This window comes from Xiphophorus couchianus, chromosome 2 (assembly GCF_001444195.1).
Source record: "Xiphophorus couchianus chromosome 2, X_couchianus-1.0, whole genome shotgun sequence".
In the NCBI taxonomy this organism is placed as follows: Eukaryota; Metazoa; Chordata; class Actinopteri; order Cyprinodontiformes; family Poeciliidae; genus Xiphophorus; species Xiphophorus couchianus.
In genome coordinates, this window is record NC_040229.1 from 25612400 (window position 1) to 25634749 (window position 22350).

At 39.1% G+C, this 22350-nt stretch overlaps 1 protein-coding gene across 1 annotated transcript in view; it reads left to right on the forward strand.

Moving 5' to 3' along the window:
- LOC114135212 (PDZ domain-containing RING finger protein 4) overlaps nt 1-21531 on the forward strand; it is a 59452-nt gene extending 37921 nt beyond the window's left edge. Inside the window, exons 3-8 of the mRNA XM_028002288.1 lie at nt 498-600; nt 6829-6927; nt 10775-10837; nt 13551-13652; nt 14434-14562; nt 15671-21531. Of these exons, the coding sequence (XP_027858089.1) occupies nt 498-600; nt 6829-6927; nt 10775-10837; nt 13551-13652; nt 14434-14562; nt 15671-17143 (1969 nt within the window). The 3' untranslated portion in view covers nt 17144-21531. The remainder of the gene's footprint in view (nt 1-497; nt 601-6828; nt 6928-10774; nt 10838-13550; nt 13653-14433; nt 14563-15670) is intronic.
- The last annotated feature ends 819 nt before the right edge of the window (nt 21532-22350 follow it).

Genomic DNA, 22350 nt, shown 5'->3' on the forward strand with positions numbered 1-22350 from the left:
ATAAACAGGCTGGCGTCTTAACAGGACACATCACTTGCCGTATTTCAAAGATTCGTCTTTTTTTTTTAGGTTATTATTTGTCTGCAGTCGTTATGCTGTGTGGCGGCCACACATTCTGTTAGAACCCCTACAATAGAGTTTTGTAAATTGACTGAAGGAGGGATAATAGAATTACACCATACAGTCTGGAGGGGGTTTGTCTGTCAAGAGCATGAAGCAAATTACAGAGTGCGGATATGCTGTTATTAACAAGAGGCTGCGCTTTTGTCACGTCCAGGAAAAGCCTTCCACAGATCTTTTATTCTGCCTTCTCTGGCTGAGACAAAAGCGACAAAATGTTGTCACTTTAAGGCTTTGAGCTTGAGTAATGTCTTGAAAGAAAATCAAGGAAAATTATCCCACCAGTGTTAAAATCTTAACCTACCGCTGTCTTTTTTGTCTCTTCCTGCCTTTCTGTCTTGCCACCTCTTTCTCTCCGTCTCCTTTTCCTCTGACAGCTGTCATTCCCTTCATACAATGGACCAAGATTACTACGAAGGTACCGACTACCTCTCCCCCGTCCCAGCTGACGGAGACAGAATGGAGGAGTTTGAGTACGAGGTAAGAGCTGAAATCTGACGTGACTGCTAAAGAGTGTTGTGTTTTTACTAAGAAACAATTGCAAAAGCAATTGTAACCTTGTTACGCTTTACAGTGACCCCAAAGTTCAGTGGGTTTTTTGTTTTTGTTGGAATCATAGTGACAGACCGTCACAAAGTAGCTCCAAATACTGATGCGAAAGGAAAAGGAAACATGTTTAGAGAGCTACATATTAGCTCTATGCTTTCAGCAACTTTAGCACAACTAGAGATCAAAGTTGTTCCAAGTTGTGTCTTTGCAAAATAGACCAATCTCAGTCAGATTGGACAGAGAGCGTTTATAAGCATCAGTTTCCAAGGCTTGCCGCAGGAACTCAATTGTATTTAGGTCTGGACTTTGACTGGGTCATTGTAACAATGAACATATTTTCATCTAAATCTTGTTAGTTTTTGCTGAAGTGTTTGGTGGAAGGCAACTGAGGTCAACCTTGCTTTACTTACTAACAGCAAAAATGATAAAGACTAAAAGAGTTGATATAATAACCCTGGGAATTTTGAACCTTACATAGTTTAATGTTAATGGACACAACATAATCATGGACAATTCTGTCTTTTATTGAACTCGTATTTGTGATTTCATACATAAGAAGCTGAAGCCACACTTTTGACATCACATGTTAAAAGTTTTAGTTTAAGATTTAAAGATCTAATTTTGCAACGAGTCCTACTGTATAACTTTGAGTAATATGTAAACTGGGCACATATTTAGGAATTATTTCAAAACAATAAGTAAAAACATACATCTTAAAGCATCAATTGAAATCAATCCTCAACTTTTAACTAAGATTTTAACATCTTGGGAAAAAGTGTTGTTTTTTTTTGTTTTTTTTTTTTAGAAATAATCAATATGTTTGTTAAACCCATTGAAATAGCCCTTAACATTAGTGAAGTGTCAGATTCAAATCAGATACTAACTTCGTTATTATCAGGCAGCGTACACCAATACTCTCTTACAGTTTTTACAAATCATGTTTTTTTTTTCGTGTCTTCTTCCTTATGTATGAGTATTGTCCACCACCCCAAGCAGCAACCTCTGTGATTATCTTCTGTGCTAGAATTATCACCAAACTTCAGTAAGCATCTAGCAGTATTTTTTTCATACAGTCTAAATGACAAAAACAGCTCAGAAGTTTGAGAATGTGACACAATTTTTCTCTGGCTGTAATTCATATAGGTATTCACAAATATGAATGGGCTTACCACTAAATGCTTGTGTTGTATCTCATGGAAATGTCAACTTGCTGCAAAAGGTCAGGAAATCGTTACCTACTTGCTAAAACTATGTTAGCAGCAGGTCTTGCGTTGCTTGTGGTGTGTGAATAAAGATGTGTGTATTCTGACCTAAACACATTTGTATACTTACAAATAGCTTCATGATTTGCCTGTGACTTTGATCAGTCCTTGGTAGTTATAACTGAATGTTACAGGTATATTTGCTGCTGTTTATCGAACAAATCCAAGGTTTACATGACTTATGGTCTCTGACTCCTATTTTCCATCCATATCTTCCATATGACAGGAAGAGATCAACACACTGTCTCAGCTTACCGCTGCAGTCCAATACTCTTTATTCCCGAGTTACTGACGTGCGAGCAGACACAGCGCCATGCCGCCGACTGCTCTGATGTATGATGATTGCTCAGCTGTCCCTCCCTCTAAGCGTTTAATTTGAATTTGTTCAGAATGCTTCAAGCCTTTGAGCTTGAGCCGTCTCTTCAAATCCTAAACAGATTTGTGCACCCGCTTGGATCGCTGAGGCCCCAATGTCAAATCCAAAATATATAACATTAAAGCATCTGTTTATGCCTCATTGCTATTAAAAAAAATCCATTTTACAATGTGCATGCTTAGCAGGCTTCACAGTTTCATGCATGATCTGGGGGGGGTTATAGCACCCTAATGCAGCCCCACTTGCTGTATGACAGCCAAAAATGCTATGAGGGGGATGGAGGCGAAGCTGAAAAGCCTCTTTCTGAATGGAACGGATTTCTGCTGAAGGAGAGATGCAAGAAAAATTGCCTTTGCTGGGCGTAAATGCTGCTGGAGAGAGCACTTTGCCGACATATAAGAGAGAAAATATCTAAATCTGATTCACTTCTCTAATGGAATCGGAAGTTAATAGTGTTGAGATATTCCTGTGATTACTTTATGTAACAGTGTAACATACAATGCTCTCTGGGGATGCTGTGCACACATTCAGGAGAAGAGAATATGTCTGCTTGTGTTTGGACTGCAGAGACTGCACCGTGTATGCAAATGTCAGATGGATGAGTTGCATGGATGTTCTGTTTACGCACATTTACAGCTACCGCAGTCGATACTTTTCTTTTAAAAGTCTATCAAGTGGCTACAAATCATGCGAACGGTGTTGCACTCAGTAATGAGCCCATTTAGAAAACATCCCTGCATTAAGGCACTGTAAAAAGCAGCGTTAATGTGAGCCAGTTGGATGAAATACGAGGGCGACGTGAAACGAGAGCCAAGACGGCTGGTTGACTGAAGGGATTATCGCGCACTAAAAAGCTGGCGTGCTGTTTTATGACACTTCAAGGGTGGATTATACAGTTTGGGGAAATTAAACATGGCTGCAGATGCTCGAATTCTTGTTGTGACTGACATGAGCTGAACATTGGTATAACTGACTTATTTTTCGTGAGGATTCGATTTCCGACCTCATTCGTTTCTTTGGTGAGCAGCTAAATTTGGCCAGAACACAACTCTATCATGTGCCTTTGCAACTACCTGTTTCATATTAGATGAAAGCCCTTCCACTGCGAAAACACAAAATCTAAACAAGTATTTTTTTATTGGCCAGTTTCTAGCCAAAATAATCTACACTTTAAATAAGACAAAATTGACTTACAAGTAATTTTTCAACGAGATATAAGAGCTTATTTGAAGCTAATAATTTCTTAATATTAATCTTAAAAGAAGAACTAGTCCCACTGTCAGAATTTTCACATGTAGTTTGGGAAAAATGTCTTGTTACAAGTGAAATAATATGCCTGTGGAACTACTAGCGTGAATTGACTAGATCTTTGTTGAATTAGGTCAGTCAGTTTTAAAGGGGTGAATAGTAATGCAGTCATTTATGAAATTATTAGATGTTAAATATTTTTGTTTGATGCTCATTATTTTGTAGAAATCATTTTTTAGTTTTTTCGGTTTTCAATGTATTTGTAATTGTTTTTTTCTTTGTCAAAAAAGCCAAATCTTGTTGATCGTGACTGTTTGGCAAAAGCAACAATAAGGGCAAAACATCCAAGGGGCTGAACACTTTTTAGAGACACTGTCGCTCTAATTTAATTTTCTTGTTGGATCTCCCAACAGGAGTATATAAACTCTTTGCTCTCCCTTCAGATTCGCGGAAGTTCGTCGGCCGCCTCTTATTGCTACAATTTCACAGCCTAACATCATACATTTCCAAGAAAGCTCCTCGATGCGTGTCGGCGCTGAACCATGTTAGTAACCGTCCCTTTGATTAGTTTTGGTGAGTTCAGAGGAAGCGAAGCACGCTGAGCTAGGAAACAGCCATCCCTGTCTCTCTCTCTCTCTCTCTGCCAGTGGTAGCCATCAACGCATTTGGCAACTGCTTTTTCAATTACCAGTAATCAAAGGCACGATTATCATGACAGCATCAGATGTGCTTTGATGGTGGCCAGCAATCTTCCTCTTAATCACACCATCACAGCCATTAATCTCCTGTCGGCCCTCGTCCCGCAATCTCCCGTCTGGGAGGCAGAAAGCTCGACTAGGAAACAGACGAAGGAGGGGAGAAAAAAAATCAAAGCGGCAACAGATCGGAGGAGGTGATTTTGATGGTTCAGGAGGCAGACACCTTTTACAGAAGCATCTGAGTGAGTGGGTGGTTTTCTTTTTTTTTCCACACAAAATGTCCTTAAAGTAAAAAATAAAAAAGAGCTCAGAAGCATCTGATGGAGAAGAATGGATCACATTGTTAAATACACACAGACTACGTGGGAATAGGAGGAGTCTTTTTCCCGCGATCCTCTTGCCACAGGTCTCCTACACCACATCCAGTCATTAAGTAGTCATAAGTAACTTTGGTCTTGTTTTGCAGACAGAAATCACGCAGCACCTGCTCGCACCTCCTAGTTGCCTTACAGCAAACAGGCACTTTGCGTGAGTTTATTTTTTAGAGACCTCTCTGAGAGATTGCAAGTGATTTCAGTATCTCCCTCTTATTTCCCTCAACTTCACACATCATGTTGATATGCACAATGTGCCAAGCACATACCTCCAGTTACATCCGCGACCGCCTTAGTGCTTCTGGAGCATTCATTAATAATCTCCCTACCAACCCCATCAATTTGAAACCTCTTTGATGAAATTAATGACATTTTTTTTAAGGCCTAATCTGCTCAGCCAGAATGCATCGCATGTAGTTGTCCTTATCCGTCTCTCATTCATTTGAAGTTCTGACCATGTCTATCAAAGTTGCCCTTCGTTTAGAGACACTTCAGAAATTATGAAATGACAAACAACAGCCAGATGACATCTTTTGTTTCCAAATGTGCGATGCTTTTTGGAGCACACCTAAACCAAGGGTTTGTGTTTGCGCTCAGATTTAGTTTTGAGGTTAAGTATCTGCAGTGGAGTGTGCAGCTGCTGGAACCTAATTCCAAAAACACCTGAGAGATCTAGTTGGGCGCCTGTGTGAAAATATACAGGTGGATCTAAACTATTTAGAAATATAATCAAAAAGTTAAGAGTTTTTGTTTCAGATTTACAAGGCATTGAGTGTGATGGGTGAGAGCGTTTTAAGAGCCATAACGGATACATAACAAGGATATTGGCCACAACTGCTGGGTTCCTTATGTTAAGATGCATTGATGAAGTAATTCATGGAAAGTACAATGCAAGTGCTGAATTTGATTTAATTTACATACTTTTTTTGTGAGGTCATTTTTCTGTGGTGAAATTATTTTTATTTTTGGTTTTATGCAATGGTAAAATTTTCTGAGAAACAGAATTTTTGGTATTGCATCAATGAAATAAATCACTGTTTACCTAATCCACTTACAGTAAAACTCATAAGTTACAACATTGCAAAGTTCATTTGTTGATTTAAATCAAATCAGTTCACTTAGTGAAACACATTCTATAGATTAATATTTATATATTCAAGCCTTTATTTATGTCATTAAGATGATGTTTTTTGCCTGATGTAACCAAAATTTTGAATATTACACCAGATCAATAACAAATATTTGTACAAAGGAGCTTTATGAACATTATGTTTACTACCTGATTAAAGATTTCAAGAAGTACTTTTAATCTAACGAGCAACTCTTGGTACACACATTCTAATTGATTGAACATGATTTATTTATTTTTTTTATTGAGTTGCTGAAATTGTTATTCTATTTCCTGAGATTGACCTATTAAGCACATTTATGTTGGACAGACATAAAAGCAGATACAAAAAATGATATTCCGGCCTAAAATGTTGTTTCTCAGAAGCCAACGGTCTTAAAGCACAAAAAAAGCAAAGTCCAAAACAGCGTTGGCCTTTTCCTCTTTCTGTCCTTCGTCTCATCCCTTCCCCCTTCGCATACCTAAAGCCACGCCATATCTACCACACATAACCAGCCAACCTGCACTTGTCACAGACAAAATGGATCTCTTTCTTTTTATACGAGACCCCTGTGATTCCTGCCAGAGTCCTCACAGCCACCTCATTTCTCTCTGCCCCGCTCCATCCTGCGCTCCACTCAACCACTTCGCTCCTGCTGCTGAGAGATGTTGTGTTTCTGCTCTAATGAAGACCTTGGGAGGGAAGGCCATTTCACACTTGATTCCCTCAAACACCCTTGATATGTTTCAGGGGTTAGGAATTGGGACAGGGGCTAGTGCTGTTTGGTGTTTGGCTTCATCTCCTGTTGTGGTCGAAGTGAAAGTGCAGAGTTGGACTAAAGTAGCTTAATGACGGAGAACCTTTTCGTGAGGAAGAAGGAAAGGATAAAGATTAACATCCGTAAATAATCAAGTTTTATAACTTTCCCGAGGCAGGTAGTATAAAACTAAAGCTGTATGTTTGTGCTTTTGCTTGTCGCTATTATTGCTGTGCCTCAAGATTATTCTGAAGTTTTGTTTAAGGTTTCAACCACTCACCCCAGCAGTTTTTTTGTCGTTTTAAAATACTGTATTCTTCTCTTTCCCTTTATAGGAAGTCGAACTTTGTCGTCTCAGCTGTCATGAAAAACTAGGCCTCACTCTGTGCTATCGAACGGATGAAGAAGAGGATGTGGCCATCTATGTCAGTGAGGTTAGTACGTGATTTACAGACATTTAAAGGCGATCATTAGTGCAAGTGTAAATGACATCTATTTAATAGCTCCATTTGAATTATTGTGAAATAGCTGAAAACATTGTGCATGAATTAAGTCAATAAATGTCAGAGACACAAGAAGGCTTTGATAAATGTACCAGAAGAGCGAAACCCCAGCTGTTGGTTAACAAAACAATCGCCTGAGACTGCAAAACCAGAAAAACAAATCCGTGCCCTGCCTGGATTGATTATAAGAAAACTTACAACTCAATGCCACACACATGGATCCTGAAATGAATGAAACTGTTCAAGGTTAATAGCATTCTGAGAGCTTTTGTTACGAAATCCATGAGACTGTGGAAATCATCCTCGATGCCAACTTCAAGCCAATTGTGCAACTCTCAATCAAATGTGACTTATACCAAAGAGCTGCTCTGTGCCCCTCTGCTGTTTGGCATAAACCTGATTGAACCCCCATCCTCCAAGTAATCAGCAAGACCAGCTATGGATACCAACTCAGAAATGGGGTCACCGTCACTCACCTCCACTACATGGACAACTTCAAGGTAATCTACAGCAGGGACATTGAAATTTCATTCGGATTGGACAAATGTAGCTGGATGTTGTCAAAGAGATGGAAGGTAATCCACACAGAGGGAATTGCTCTCTGAGATGTTGAGGAGCGACATAAGTACCTTGGAATATCACAAGCAAAGAAGTCACAAGGAAAGCAGCAACAGCTGAATACCTGCAATGAGGAAGTCATGTTCTGAGGAGTCACCTCACAGCTCAGATACCATGCTGTGGCAATAAGTTGGCCAAAGGAGGAAAGTCAAACCACAGATATTAAAATACCAAACTCACCATCTATGGTGGATTCCACCCAAAATCTACTTAATCACAGGCTTTTCATTAAAGAAGGCAGAGGACCAGTGAGCATCAGACTCGCTATTCAAGATAAAACTTCCACGCACAAAGAATAAGTCAGGAAGATGGCCCAACAGTTGAAATACCTTGTGAATGTCACTGGCAATGAAAACTGGAAAAGAAGAAATTGGAGTAATCTTTACAGGTAGAAAACCCCTCCATAGTTCAGGTGTCAAACTCCAGTCCATGAAGGCTGGTGTCCTGAAACCTTGAAATGTACATCTGTGTCAGCACAGCAGAAGGACATAATTATTAGCGAGACTTTCTAAAACTTGAGTGCACAAGGAGATAATTGAGTCCTTTGATTGAAGGGTATTGTATTTGGGAAGCACCCAAAAGGCTGCAGGACACCGGCCCTCAAAAGCTGGAGATTGGCCGTTTTTGATGCCTGGCTCTGAAGGAAGTACCACAGAGAAATAGCTGAAGTGGCTGAAATGACATGCACATGTCTGAAAGACAGTACGGAAACACTAATCCTAGCAGCGCAGGTGCAGACCTTGAGAACCTTAGCATTGCGGTATCAAGATATCTGGTGCAGGCTGTGTAAAGAGATTCCAGATACAATTTAGCATCTCACAGCAGGACGTTAGATACCGTCAGGAAAGCAATGCATATGGAATATGAACTGGGGACCTCTGAGTCAAAGTGGGAATCGCCTCCCAAGGTGGTAGAAAATGATAGAGCTAAGCAACCGAATCCATCCATCCATTGTAATTCCTGCAGAGATGTGAAGGATTAGTGCCTATCTTCAGGGGTAAACAGGTGAGAAGTGATGGTATACTACAGACATGTTGTCTTCCCCAAAGTAGGTTTTCTTCACATAAAAACATGGTAGACACATAAACCCTCTGACTCCCTTTTGCTGGTTTTCTCCCAAATGCTAAAGTTTTGATTGCTAGCTGTTTGAAAAATGAAACTTTTAAACCTCTCAGGGCAAAAGCTCTATGCATATTCCGGGAATATCTAATTTCTTTGAAGTTTCTCATTTACATATTAAACTCTGTTGTAGAAACCAACAATCATCTATCCACATCAGAGGACCCCGGTGCAATGTTGTGCTTCTCAGCCTGAATCAGATGTGACATTTCATATTCATCCACCAATTTATGATTTACTTTAGTATTCATGTGAGCAAAGCGGGTCTCTTTATTGCTTGCGGTTCTTCAAAATTGAACTCTCATCAGACAGAAATTACATTACCCAAACAGATGATCTAACTTGCGTGATTCTGCTGTCAGCTGCCAAGATGAGATGACCACCAAGCAAAGAAAGGCATAAAAAGACCAACATAAAAAAATCAACCAAGGGTATTTTTTGTAGTGGAGTATGTTATTCGGCTAACCTCAGAGAAGCCAAGAACAAGACGGCTCTGACGCACAAAAAAAATTGGCTTGTTTTCTGTTTTTGTACAATTTTTTTTTTTTTCAGATACTGTTCACAATTGTCCTCAACTTTCTCCCCGGCTTCATTTGAAGATTTCTACAACCATGCAAGGTGTTGGCTTTGAGAGCTGAGCTGAATATAAATCTCAACCCGCTTTGGTTTTTGACAGCGATATATGTGTTTATTTTGTTAAAAAAAATTAAAAGTAAGATGAGGACAGTGCTGCATTCAGATGAGCTGACTGAATGTGTACAGGATGGTGGAGAATATTACACAGTCTCATCTTTTATAAGTAAAAGGTTTTTCCTTAATAACAGAACTTACAACTTTGTTTTTTTTTATTGATCAATTACTAAGTAATAGCATCAATTATTTTATTGTATTTCTTTTTTCCAAAGGTGGTAACTCTTTGGGAAAAAAGCCTCTTAACTCCCGTCTTCTAGTTACAGTGCCTTGCTTAAATATTCATAACCCTTGCACATTTCTTTTTTTATATACCAACCAGAAAATGTATTGAATATACTTTTCATTAAGTCCATATTTCTGCACTAAATCTTGTTTATCGATCTAATGTGATATTCTTATTTCAAATGTTTTGTTTTCATTAACTGTAATCAGGAAATTGCCATATTTAATAGAAACAAAGGCTTGGAAACAACAGTCTCATCTATATACTGTGTTTCACTTAGTGAATTAAGTTCACTAAGTTAAAGGTTAATAAATTAACCCTTCAATTATTGACGCATGATGCTGTTTGTTCACTAATGTTCTGTAACAACCCTAAGGGGTCTTGACAGAACAGCTGAATTTAAACTGGGATTAAAATGTGGATGCTACTAGTTGGTCTTATCAATAGCGCCGAATTTCCTCTGCTAGCTACCGACATCCGCTAATAACAAATGCATGCCAGACCTTTTCAGATTTTTAGATATTTTCTTTCCCCAAAACATCCAATAATATCTGAAGAAGCCAAAGTCTTATGAAAACCGTTGCAAGGCACCGTACCTCCTTTCGGTTCCAGTCTTTCAGTGATTCCTTTCTCAGAACGTTGCTTCTGGTTTAATGAGTGTTTCTCCGTGTGGGAGGGAACTATCATGAAGATGGAGTATCTTGCTTCCACAGCCGCCTCAGAGTTGCAGTCTGATTGGAGGAAGTGAAACAAATTGCCTCAAATAGCTGTTTATAGGGCGAGAGAAGAGTTTCCTGTCCCCTTGTTGGCAACCATTATTTCCAAGAAGAGCAAGCACATTTTGTGCTGCAGTGAGCCTCAACACCAGAGACGCCCTTTGAAGATGCTTCTAGGGAGAGAGAGAGAAAAAAAAGAGCGAAACAGTCACTACAACTCCAGTGGTAAATATTGTGTGTTTTCAAAAGATTTTTTAAAAAATCAGAAATCTGATCCAAGACCAGTGGTTAGGTCTGACGCCTCCCCTAAACGTTATGAAACAAATCTACAAACTAGAATATTACAAAAATTATCCTCCCTGTTTCTCCCGAGCATTCTGTCTAAAGTAATTTTTTGTTTGATGTGCAGGTCAGTCCGAACGGCATTGCCGCCAGAGACGGACGGATCCGAGAAGGGGACCGAATCTTACAGGTGCAGCATTCGGTTCCGTCACCAGCCTCCTCCACACCAGTCCATCTTTGGCTTAACAAAAAGATTCCTGTGTTGTCTTGTTTTACTGAACCATTGTCTTCCCTCAAGAGAGCACATTTATTTTTTATGGCAGCACATTATAGTGGGAACTTGCCCCCGCTGTGACTGTTAAGGGGGAAGAAATGCCCCCCTGGCTGTTTTAGTTACCGACTCAGCAGCAACAGGGGCATTTTTTTTTTTAAGGGTTCTGCTTCAGGACGGCGCTGTGTTGCAGCTCGTTGCCTCCTGTGTGATGGCTCAGAGGCTGTGACTGCCATTAGCCTCTAACTTCATCTTCAGTGCTGAGAGCAGAGAGCATCACCAGCAGCATTTGTTAGGCCTTATGGTGAAATGGTGCTCTCTGCGACGATTACAGTAGGAAGGGACTGGCTGCATCCTGTTTCATTGTTAGGGGTTCATTAAGGATTTTAGTTTTACTTTTCTCACTTCTGTCATAAGAGGAACTCAAAAACAATTAGAACATTTTTGGTGCTCTGATAATTGCATGTTTGTGTTTTGAACAGATACGGTTACATTGTGCTTTAATTACTGTTTTTCACCTCGCATCCGACTACTCAAATATTCGTCTGCCTTAATTAAGGCTCTCTGACTGCCCACATTACTTGCTAAACACAACATTTAGTTTATGGCAGCACTTTAAATCTATTCAGGCTTTGTGCTCTGCTGCGTCTTCAGGGTGACTTGTGGTTCAGTTCTGTTGATGCATTCAGTGTTGTCACAAAATGACTTCGCTTTCAACCTCTGTGTGTTCAGTGGAAATAATTTGAAGGGGGGGGAAACACACCTCTATTTCCCACTACGATGCAAACTCTCTTTAAAATTGCTTAAATAATTCAGGCTACACAGGATTAATCAATAGCAAAATATACAAGCCATATATTCTGGTGGAATGTAAAGTTTTAAAGCAGTGGTTAAGTAGCAGTAAGGACTTATCTGAATAATTGATGAACAGGAACTTGCCAACATAAAGTCAAATTCAAACACCATTAAGATTAATGCATTTGAATCCTTTTATCAGATCAGGTGTAAAGAATTATGAAAACAACACACAACACAATATACAGCTCTTGAAAAAATGAAGAGCCAACTGCACTGAACCCCATTGAAAACCTCCTGGTTATTCCACCAGATATTGATTTCTGAACTTCCTGAGTTAAAACATTAGCATTGTTGTTTCTAAATGAACATGAACTTGTTTTCTTTGCATTATTTTAGATCTAAAAGCACTGCATGTTTTTCTTATTTTGACCATTTCTCATTTTCTGTGAATAAATACAAACTTTTTGTTTGGAATGTCAGAGACGTCAGTAGTCCATAGAATAAAAGAACAATGTTCATTTTACTCAATCATGGACCTATGAAGAGTAAAATCAGAGAACTGATAATTCTGCAGAGGTCTCTTATTTTTTTCCAGAGGTGTATATTAGTACTGTGGTTTTATTCCACTTCAGGGGACAATTCAGATTTTTGGAAGAAACATTATGTGATATTATCAGCAATTTGTTTTTAAGGGTATCTCAAAAGTGACTCGTACATTCATTGTTTTCAACAGACCCAAGTTTCTTTCTGGTTGACAATGCTTTCATCCAGAACCATTTGGTAAAATAATAGGCAATTTTAGCATCCTTACAATTTCCTTGACAATACATTGATCATTAAACTTAATGAAACTAGAATTGGAAGCAATTCTTCAAATATTTTACACATATTGTTTCATACTATGTACAACTCTGCTCCACACAACACCTCTCCAAGGGTAGATCACATGACACTGGCTGTAGCAGCAAATACAGTCTCTCTTTAAACCTGATTAAAATAAAATAAGTTTGATAAAGAATACACATGTGGCTGGATTAACACAAAAAATAGACCTTCATTAAAAAATATTGACAACACAACCTACAAAACAGTTTACAGTCTGTTTCAACTTGCATAAAATCTCACAGCAGCACATCGATAACAGGTATCAGGAGTTGAACTTAAGCTTGGACTCTGATGGCTGTTATTCAAAATGACTCGATCAATGGCATCCCTAACATGGGTAGTAGTAGTTCCATGTAGGGAACTGCTCAACTAAATACTTGTATTTAGTTCACCAGCAGTGAAAAATGATATATATTATGCAAATGCACCTCAGTGTTTTGAAAAACCTTGATGACAAATGGACAGAGAACCGAATTGCACAAAGCATGCGAGAGCTGAATGCATAACCATTACTGAGGCAATTGCCCAGTTGAATCTAGTAAGAGTTGTGCAGCTGATTTTAGCCAGGATGAGGCATGTGCACATGTTTGTGAACGGACCAGTACTCCTGCCCCATTATCCGCTGCTGACAGGACCATTATTCTCAGGGCAAGAAAAAAAAATGGAATCCACATGTCAGTGGTCGGCTAATTGTACGGCTGGATTTGTGTACGCTGCGGAAACTCTGGTGAACGCCACAACTCTGCCATCTAATTCATGATAACAGCTTGCTTCCTGGTTTGTATTTTCGAGAAACAGCCAGCATTCCTCTCTCTCTCTCCTCAAGAAGATACCGTCCTTTTTGGGCAGTTTATTTTTATTGGTTTGTGTGTTTGTGGATGTGCATTCTTGCTTGTCTGTTAACCTTGCTCTTGTGGTAATCTTTTTTTTTTTGTTCTTCCATCTGCAGATAAACGGCAATGATGTGCAAGACAGAGAAGAAGCAATGGCTGCTCTCTCCAGTGATGACTTCAAGAACATCGTACTACTGGTCGCCCGACCTGAGATGCAGGTTAGAATCACTACGCTTTTATACCCAAGTGACAGCTGACTTAAAGGCAAACGTTTTATGAAATACAACTAGGAGGGTTTTCCATTAGCATTATTTGCTCAGAGCAAGCTTTACCGTTCCCGGATGGCCAACCAGCCCCCCCTTCCCACCAAGCACACAACTTCTCCTGGTGGAAGCCACCGCTGGGACACCTCATCATGTTTTATTTTTATGTAGCGCCACTGTAATTGACTTCCAATGGTAAGCCATAAAAGCTAATGGCATGCTAATGTGGAGTGAGTTCAGGCCCAAGGCCAGGGACGAGTAAGTAGAAGGACTCTGCCGCAGTGCAGATGAGCAGGAAAAGCACTAGTAGGCTCTTTGTAATTAAGTGGCTCCTCCAGTAGTAAATGTGGAGTAATCAGATATGGATACCGTTCGGCTCAGATCAAACAGCCTGATGGATGACGCAAAGGTAAAAGGTCAAAAACGGTGGTTTTACGCCCGTCAGACTGGATTGGTGAAGTTGAAACATCAGCAGTTTTTTTGTTAGAAACAGAAGCTAAATATCAAACACAGCTGCGGTTTCCGATTTTAAACCCAAGCAGGGGCATTTTTCAGAAAATCCCATTTGTGCACCCATTTGGAAAATCCAGGTATTTGTTTTAAGGCACTGTATTGTCACAGGCTTTGGGCCGTGAAAAATCATGCTTTTCCCTTTTTTTTTCTCTCTCTGATCCCCATCACCCACCCCCCACCGATGTTTCTCCACTATGTGCTTTCCTTATGATGTCACCCCCAGCTGGAAGAGGCTTGGCTGGATGATGAGCATAGTGAGTTCCTGGAGCAGCTGAAGATGGAAATGTTGGAGGAGCAGCGGAGAGAGGAGATGGAATTAGCTGCATTACAAGAAGAACAGGAAAAGCAGCAGGTCAGAGGCAATACATGTGTTGGTCCAACAATTTTTTCAAAATTTCCTGAAATTAATTTGATACACAAGGGGCTTTACATGGTTCAATGGAATAAACCACCTCATGAAGAAGACATTGATGCATAGTTAGTTTAAAATGATAATGAATTCTACCTTGACTTTTTTTTTTGCAAGGATGGATGAAAACAGGCTTTGTCCCTTGAATGGAGAAAAAAAAGCTAATTTAAATGAATATTTATGAAGTGGGACTACTGAACCATTTAAATTCCAAACATTAATAATCATAATCTAAAATTCTCTTTTTGTGGGACGAGAGCATTGGTTGAAAATCCATACAAATGAAACTTCAAAGACGTAGCAGAAACAAGACAATCCCCAAAGCATGAGCTGTAAAAACATGAGCTCTCTTTCTCACACACACACACACACACACACACACACAAAAACCCTGTGTCGGTTGGGAAGGTGTAGAATAAGTTTAGACTGACTACAAGAGTAAAGAAAGCGATGCGAGTTTATACTGCCCGATTATCTCCCTCCTTTAATAAATCTTTGAAAACAAACATCCTGCATGTTTGAAAAATTTAAATACTTTTCACATATAAAACAGTAAAAAAAAAAAGAGATATTGGTCATTGTCTTAGTAGATTCATTTTTTTTAATACATATACATAAACTGATGCTAGCTAGAAGAAAACTGGAATAAAGGAAAGAATGGTAAAATCATTCATAATTTATATGGAATATATTAAACAGAGTCTTCCATCAGCAGATTAACTGGTGGCTTCTGATCTCACCAGAACATATTAAGATATCTCATTTCAGATGGACTGAACCAGTGCATATGAACTATGGGTTCATTTTTGAGCTAAGAAAAAGTCCATATTATATGAGAGAAACCCAGATTTGATCCACAAAATGGTGTGCATGAACAATAATGCAGCTTTTCATATCAAGCTAACTAATTCATGTTTCTATGACCTGAAAGTCATCATTTTTATTTACAGGTAAGTTTGCAGCTAACATAATCAGAGACAGTGCAAAAGTAACCGATATCTAGACCTAAGATTGTATTTACTAAAGGTATTTTTTCTTTATCCTCTTTCAGAGATCCGAAGATGACAAGCCTTCCTGTTCAACATTTTCTTACTCAAGAGACAGCCTGCAAAGTCTGAAAGAGACAAAGGAAAACTCAGACCACAACGTCTTAGCCCAAATCCAGAGACGCCTGTCCCGGTGCCTACGGGACAGTCAGGACTCCCATTGTACCAGTGGTAGCAAGCGACTGGAGGACAAAGACGATGAGGACAATGATGAGTCAGAGGGAGATCGTTTCCAGCAACTTTTGGAGCTAAAATGTCAGATACGCAACAGTGGCGAGTACGACCTTTTCTACAGCCGCCGCAGTACTATTGAGTGCAGCATGGCAGAACAGAGCGATGTGCAACATGAGCTGCGTATGCTAAATGAGGAGCTACGCAGTATTGAACTTGAGTGTCAGAACATTATGCAGGCCCATAAGCTGCGCAAGAGTCAGCAATCTCCCTTAATGGGACGTTCTGCACCCTCCATCAAAAGTCAACGCCCCAAACATGGAGAGTCTGTTAAGGGGAAGCTGGGGGACATTAATGAGAGGATGGAAAAGTCTGACAAGGACAGCTCCAGTGCCTACAACACTGCCGAGAGTTCTCGGAGCACACCCTTGGCAATGGACCGCTCCCCAGAGCACTCTCTCCAGAGAATGGTCAGTCTCACCAACCAGAGGAACCTCTATGGCGGCTTTGCTGCCGGTCACTCACCGAGCCCAAGCCCCTTACCGACCTGCAGAACCCCCGTTCTGGGCAAAAGCAGCAGCCCCGACCACAGTAACCCTTCAGAGTCAGATCAGACACCTCAGGCTGAGGAGGAGGGTAAAAGAAAGTTAAAACAATGCACTTCCCGGATTCCTTACTTCTCTCCTTCCCACACATCCCAGCAGAGGCAGGCCAACATTCCAGCCCATGCCCGTCACTACCAGAGCTACATGCAGCTGATCCAGCAGCGTTCAGCTGTTGAGTACGCTCAGAGCCAGCTCAGCCTGCTTAGTGTCTGCAAAGAGCCTCAGAGACCCATTAATGAACCCAAGATGGAGTGGAAAGTTAAGATCCGCAGCGATGGCACCCGCTACATCACCAAGAGGCCTGTGAGAGACAAGATCCTGAGGGAGCGGGCCTTGAAGATTAAAGAGGAACGCAGTGGGGGGATGACGACGGATGACGATGCAATGAGTGAGATGAAGATGGGGAGGTACTGGAGTAAAGAGGAAAGGAAACAGCACCTGGTCAGGGCAAAAGAACAGAGGAGAAGACGAGAATTCATGCAGCGTAGTCGGCTGGAAAGCTTGAAGGAGAACCCTCAGAGCAGCAGCGAAGGTCGAAAGGAAGTCAGTATTATAGAGCTCAGCCACAAGAAGATGCTGAAGAAACGCAATAAGAAGATTTTGGACAATTGGATGACCATCCAGGAGCTGATGACACACGGCACTAAGGCCCCCGAGGGAGCAAAGGTGCATAATGCCTTCCTCTCAGTCACTACTGTATAGGACAGAGACAGCCTACATTCTACCCCATGTGGTAAAACATACTTGCCTCGTTCAATGCGGCATTTTTAAGTGGTAGGTCGGAGGAACACTTTTCACTCTTTGTATCCCAAAAAGCATTTTTAAAGAGTTTATTTGTGGCGTCATGACATTTTTGTGATGTTTTTTCAAAACAGTTTCTCACATAATCTGGGAAACATGGCATTTTCTAAGAAACTCTGACAATTATTTTAATACTTCACTCTGAACATGTCTATCTTTTCAATTCTATTTTCATATTTATGTTGAACTTTATATCTCACGGTGGTTGTTTGACAGTAGGTAATTTTTCCTTTACCTATGTTTTCAATGCTGTCTTGTAGTCCATAGATTTTATATGCCTAAATTCTGGAGCTGAAGCCGATCAGATTCCTCTGTGCTGCTGGCAGGTTTCTGAAAAGATGTTCCTCACCAAGTATAAAAAAGTGCAGTTGGTCAAAGGTTTAACTGAGCTACATTAACAGTTTGATTACTAAAGTGCTTTTAAATTATGGTAATGGCTGGAAGTGAGCAAGTAACAATCACTTAATTAAAGAGATTCATAAAAATGGTCTTCTGATGCTGTTTCACGGTAAATTTTAGTATTTTTTCAATTTTGCCCATTAAATTCCAACTAAAATTTATGTTGTAAATTGTAATTATTAATATATGTATAGCTACAAATGTTTTTCATATGCACAGTGCTCTCCACAATTATCAGCACCCCTAGTAAAGCTATACTGAACAATGGATGTTTATAATAAATTTGGGTCTAGAGGTTTTAATGATCTTAAGCTAACAGTCTTTACCGTAGTTCTGTAACTGTGACTTATTTTAAAAATGTTTTACTTTGATGACATCCTAAGATAATGAAGTTTTGTTTGTCTCAATTTAAGCTTTAAACTTCTTAAATTGTTGTTCTAAAGCTACTGTAGTTAAGCTAAGGCTAGAAGCCATTTTTTATTTCCTGGTTTCTATAAATCCACACACACCCTGCCTTTCTTGAATGGACATGCTCTCCTATCCTCCCTGTTTTGAGGAGTGGTTAATGGAAACTGACCACATGTTATGAATAGACGTTTTGGAAGCTCTTATAAATTAACCAACACCAAAGTTTAAATTAAAAGAATGAGTCAGTTGTGTTTATTTTACAGGAGTTCAGATGGTGCCAATAATTTCTCAACATAGGGTAGGCTTTTGCTACTGAATGAATATACTTAAATCTAATATTGGGGTTTTTTGTGTGTGTGTACCAGGTTTTTATATCCTTATGGGAACCTATTCCTGTCCACAATGTGGGGTTATTGGGACCATTGCTCCCTGTGGGGACATTTTCTTGGTCCCCATGAGGGAAATTGTTGTTTTTGGGTTAGTGGTTAGGTCTGTGATGGTTAGGTTTAGGGTAAAGGTTAAGGTAAGGGTTAGGTATGTGATGGTTAAGTGGTTAGGCTGTAGAAATGTATGAAAGTCAATGTGAAGTCCCCACAAGTGATGAAAACACGACTGTGTGTGTATAATTATTTTTCTGCAACCTTAATAAATTCGGTTTAAAGATTTTGGTAAGTCTTTACGTGGGGTGCCAGTAATTGTGAGAAGCAACAAATCTTTTCAAACAAACTAGATTTGCACTCAGCTTTAAACTGGCGAAATTTCAGTTTAATCAGCCATCATTTTTGCAATGTTAGGAATGCTCTTTGATCATTTGAGATCCAATGTTTACAAAAAGAATGTTATTCCTTATTTTACAGACAAACTATTTTGATGTCCAATCTGTACCCCCTTTATTAGAAGGCCATCACATCCCAAAGGACGACGTACAAAAATATTAGGCAGACTCTTCCACTTATTCAGAAATTCTTATTCAGACATTTTTGTCGTTAAACTATTGGAGAAAACCAAAGCAGCCTGAGAAAAATCCAGCTAAGCACTTCTATGCTTTTGACATAGCTTTTTAGGTTTGCAGTAGGTGCAGTAGTTTAAAAAAATGAACACACAAATATGTTCTAAAATTTGACTTCTTATTTTCCTTTTCAAAGTTTTTACGAAATAATAGGAATAAAAATCAATCAAAAGGCTTCAAAGCCGCTATTTCTAGTCTCATACTAATTCAGCTCATTTAAATTCCTCAGAGCGCTAGTTTACATACCTCAACTGAGAAAGTGCATCAGAAAGCACTGAGGTGATTGAAACTCTATTTCACAAAAGCATGCAGCAGTTACCAAGAGATGAAACACTCTTCATCATGCATATTACATATCAATCTGTAGGGATTGTTTAGTCTCTGGATCCATCTTTTTTTTTTGTTTACTTTGCCAAACAGATGGGTTCTTGCAAAAATATCAGGAAAAAAAACCCATCCGCTTTGATCAGAAAAGCACATCAAACAGCACCTGAGCAGAACAGCAGAGGAGTTTTCAAAACGGCATTAAGTCGTTCTTCGGACTAGACTCGGTTTTCAGTGTGGTTTCTTGTTTATCTTTTAGAAGCTCATTAAAATTCTGAAACTGTGATCAACTAGTTGTTAAAGTACATTTGTTATTTTTTTATGTTTAAAATTTCAAAATGAAACTGAAATTTTTACCTTTAAAAATCTGTTTTTAAGCGGTCATATTTTTGTTTTATTTTGTTTTATATATATATATATATAAACATATTCAAGAACAGATGAACATGACTGTTCCTTTTACATGCTGGGATTTTTTATACATCAATTTAAATCTCTTTTACTCATAGCCTTAAAAACTCTAACCTCAATGATGCATTGGTTGGTTGATCTTATTTTCCATGCAAACAAGAATCATTTGTTCATCTCTGTATCTGAGAGTTTTTTTTCCCTGCCTTATTTACAATATATCATGTACATTTGGAGTATTTGGTTACTGGATATGTTGAAAGACTTTCTAACGGTGTTTCTGAATTATGTTTGCAGTTAGGTTTAAGGGGCACATATCATTTTTTTTTCCAACTTTAAATTTTCAAACATACTCAGGTTTATAGCTCATGAAATATGTACAGTAAATGGTTGCTAGGTCCAAACTGGAGAAAGAAAATAGAAAAATAGTGAAAGAGAGACACCAAAAAGAAGGCTGCCAGGAACGTAGCCAAAATTTGCTTAAGAGTGATGATGTTATGTCTGGAACACTGAATTGGGCATTAATGCATTACACGATGATCCCCAAAGAAAATAAAATCAGTGGTAGAATAAGTTAGGAAGAGATGGTCGGAAGGAATTTTGCCTTAGCATTGGTACTTTGGAGACGTCACAAACTGGCACCCTACCAAAGGATTTAAAAGGTTTATTTGCCAAATCTCATCTGCCTGTACTTGGCCACAGTGGTGAATTACCCCTTTTAACAAAAACTAAAAAAAAAGATTTTGGCAGTCTAGCAATCCTGACAAACAATGAAATTGTGATCTGTACGAGCATCAGCACTGTGACCATGCAGTGGACGTCAGAAACATGGTGTCAGTGGATGAAATAGATAATGTCTTGCTATTCTATAAATCATCTGACATCCATTTCAAAGACATTTGACATCACTTTTAAGACGTCACCTAAATGCTGCAAGTTAATTTTCTCACGCCAGCACATCCCTAAAAATTAAATCAGGCTAACTCGTAAGATGGATGGGAAAGAAAGTAAAATACTGATTCATTTTCAGTATGTCGTTGCTAAAGTGGGCTGCTTGAGGAGAAGATCCTCCCCTACCTTTTTTTTTGAAGAAAATTAAGTGTGCTTAATCTGTTTTATTTGTCAGATTTCATCAGTTTCTCTTTAAAACAGTCTTGCTCTGTTATTCCAGACGATGCATGATCATCCATATTTGGAAGTGCCTTTCTATTTTACAGACGAATTCTAGCAAAGGCTCTTTTTGCCTCAAGAAAACTGTGTCTTTGAATAATAATTGTTTGGAAAAACAATGGAAAGGCTGATTGGGAGTTGTATTTGTTCCACACTTTAAAGATGTTTAGCTTTTCTGGCTCTAAAATGTTATGATATTTGCCCTTTAAACTGGTGTTTGGATGATTGCCACTGAGCAGGACTCAGAACACTTTAGAACCGTGGAAGAGACATTTCTTTTTTTTTTTTTTTTTTTTTTTTACCGAACGTCTTTATAGTTCAGTATTAAGTGCAGTGCTCATTGAAATGCCTCATTTTGAACTGACGTATTGTAAATTTTAAATTTAAAACTGTACGTTTTGGATTAGTGTCTGATGGAGTAATGCATACGTGACACATTTGTAGCAAGGTGAAATGTGCGATGATGGTGATCTTTGCAAAAGAAATGACAATAAATTATTGTTTTTTGGTATGACATTGGACTAAAATGTATGCTTTTGTGTATTTAGGCACAAGTAAAGGATTAAAAGTGCATCGCTTGCTTTTCAGTTAATGTGCAAGTTGTCGAGCTGCTGCTGCAGCAGCAAAAAAGAAACAATGCAGTTATAAAACAAAGAACTTGGCAAGAACATCACTGTTGCAAAAGAAGTTATTTTTATTTCACATATTTTCTTGGCTCTTGACTCCTGTGAAATGTTTGCCGTTAAGTGGGTGAAAGTGAGCAACCGCAGTTTTCTATTCTCATCGACGTCTGTGACAAGACTGGAGGAGGGCGAATACAGAAGAGAGAGGTGGGATTTTCGCTCAGAAAACAGTGTCGCTGCACCTGAGGTAAACGGTGCAAAGAACAGTGGGCAAGCCTCGGAGGAGTTGAAGACCAGTGTGGATAAATGGAACACAGTTCCCTTTTTATTGCTGAAAACACATTCACCTCAGATATCTCCTGAAGAGTGTCTCACTCAGAATATGTTAAGTTATTAAACAGAAGGAGATTTCAATTAAAATGTCCTTCCACTTGGATGGCTTTGTGTTCATTAAATTACACCAGCCACTTAATCATCAGTATGGCCTTGTTATGTGCAGGGAGGAGAGCTATTGGGACTCAGGTCTCTGTATTATCTTTAGTCGTCAGGGTGCTAAACTGAAATTGAACTGACATGAATACCACATAGCCCGGAGATTGTTTTGCAGACTTTTTTTTTTCCTAATTAAGTGAGAACTTCTTGCACTTAAGGACATTGGTAAAATATTAACAAAATCACATATGAAAGTTTTTCTTAGAAGAAGATACCATGAGGGCAAAAACCCAACTTACTTTACTTGGAGAAAACAGTCTTTTCATTGCGAATGC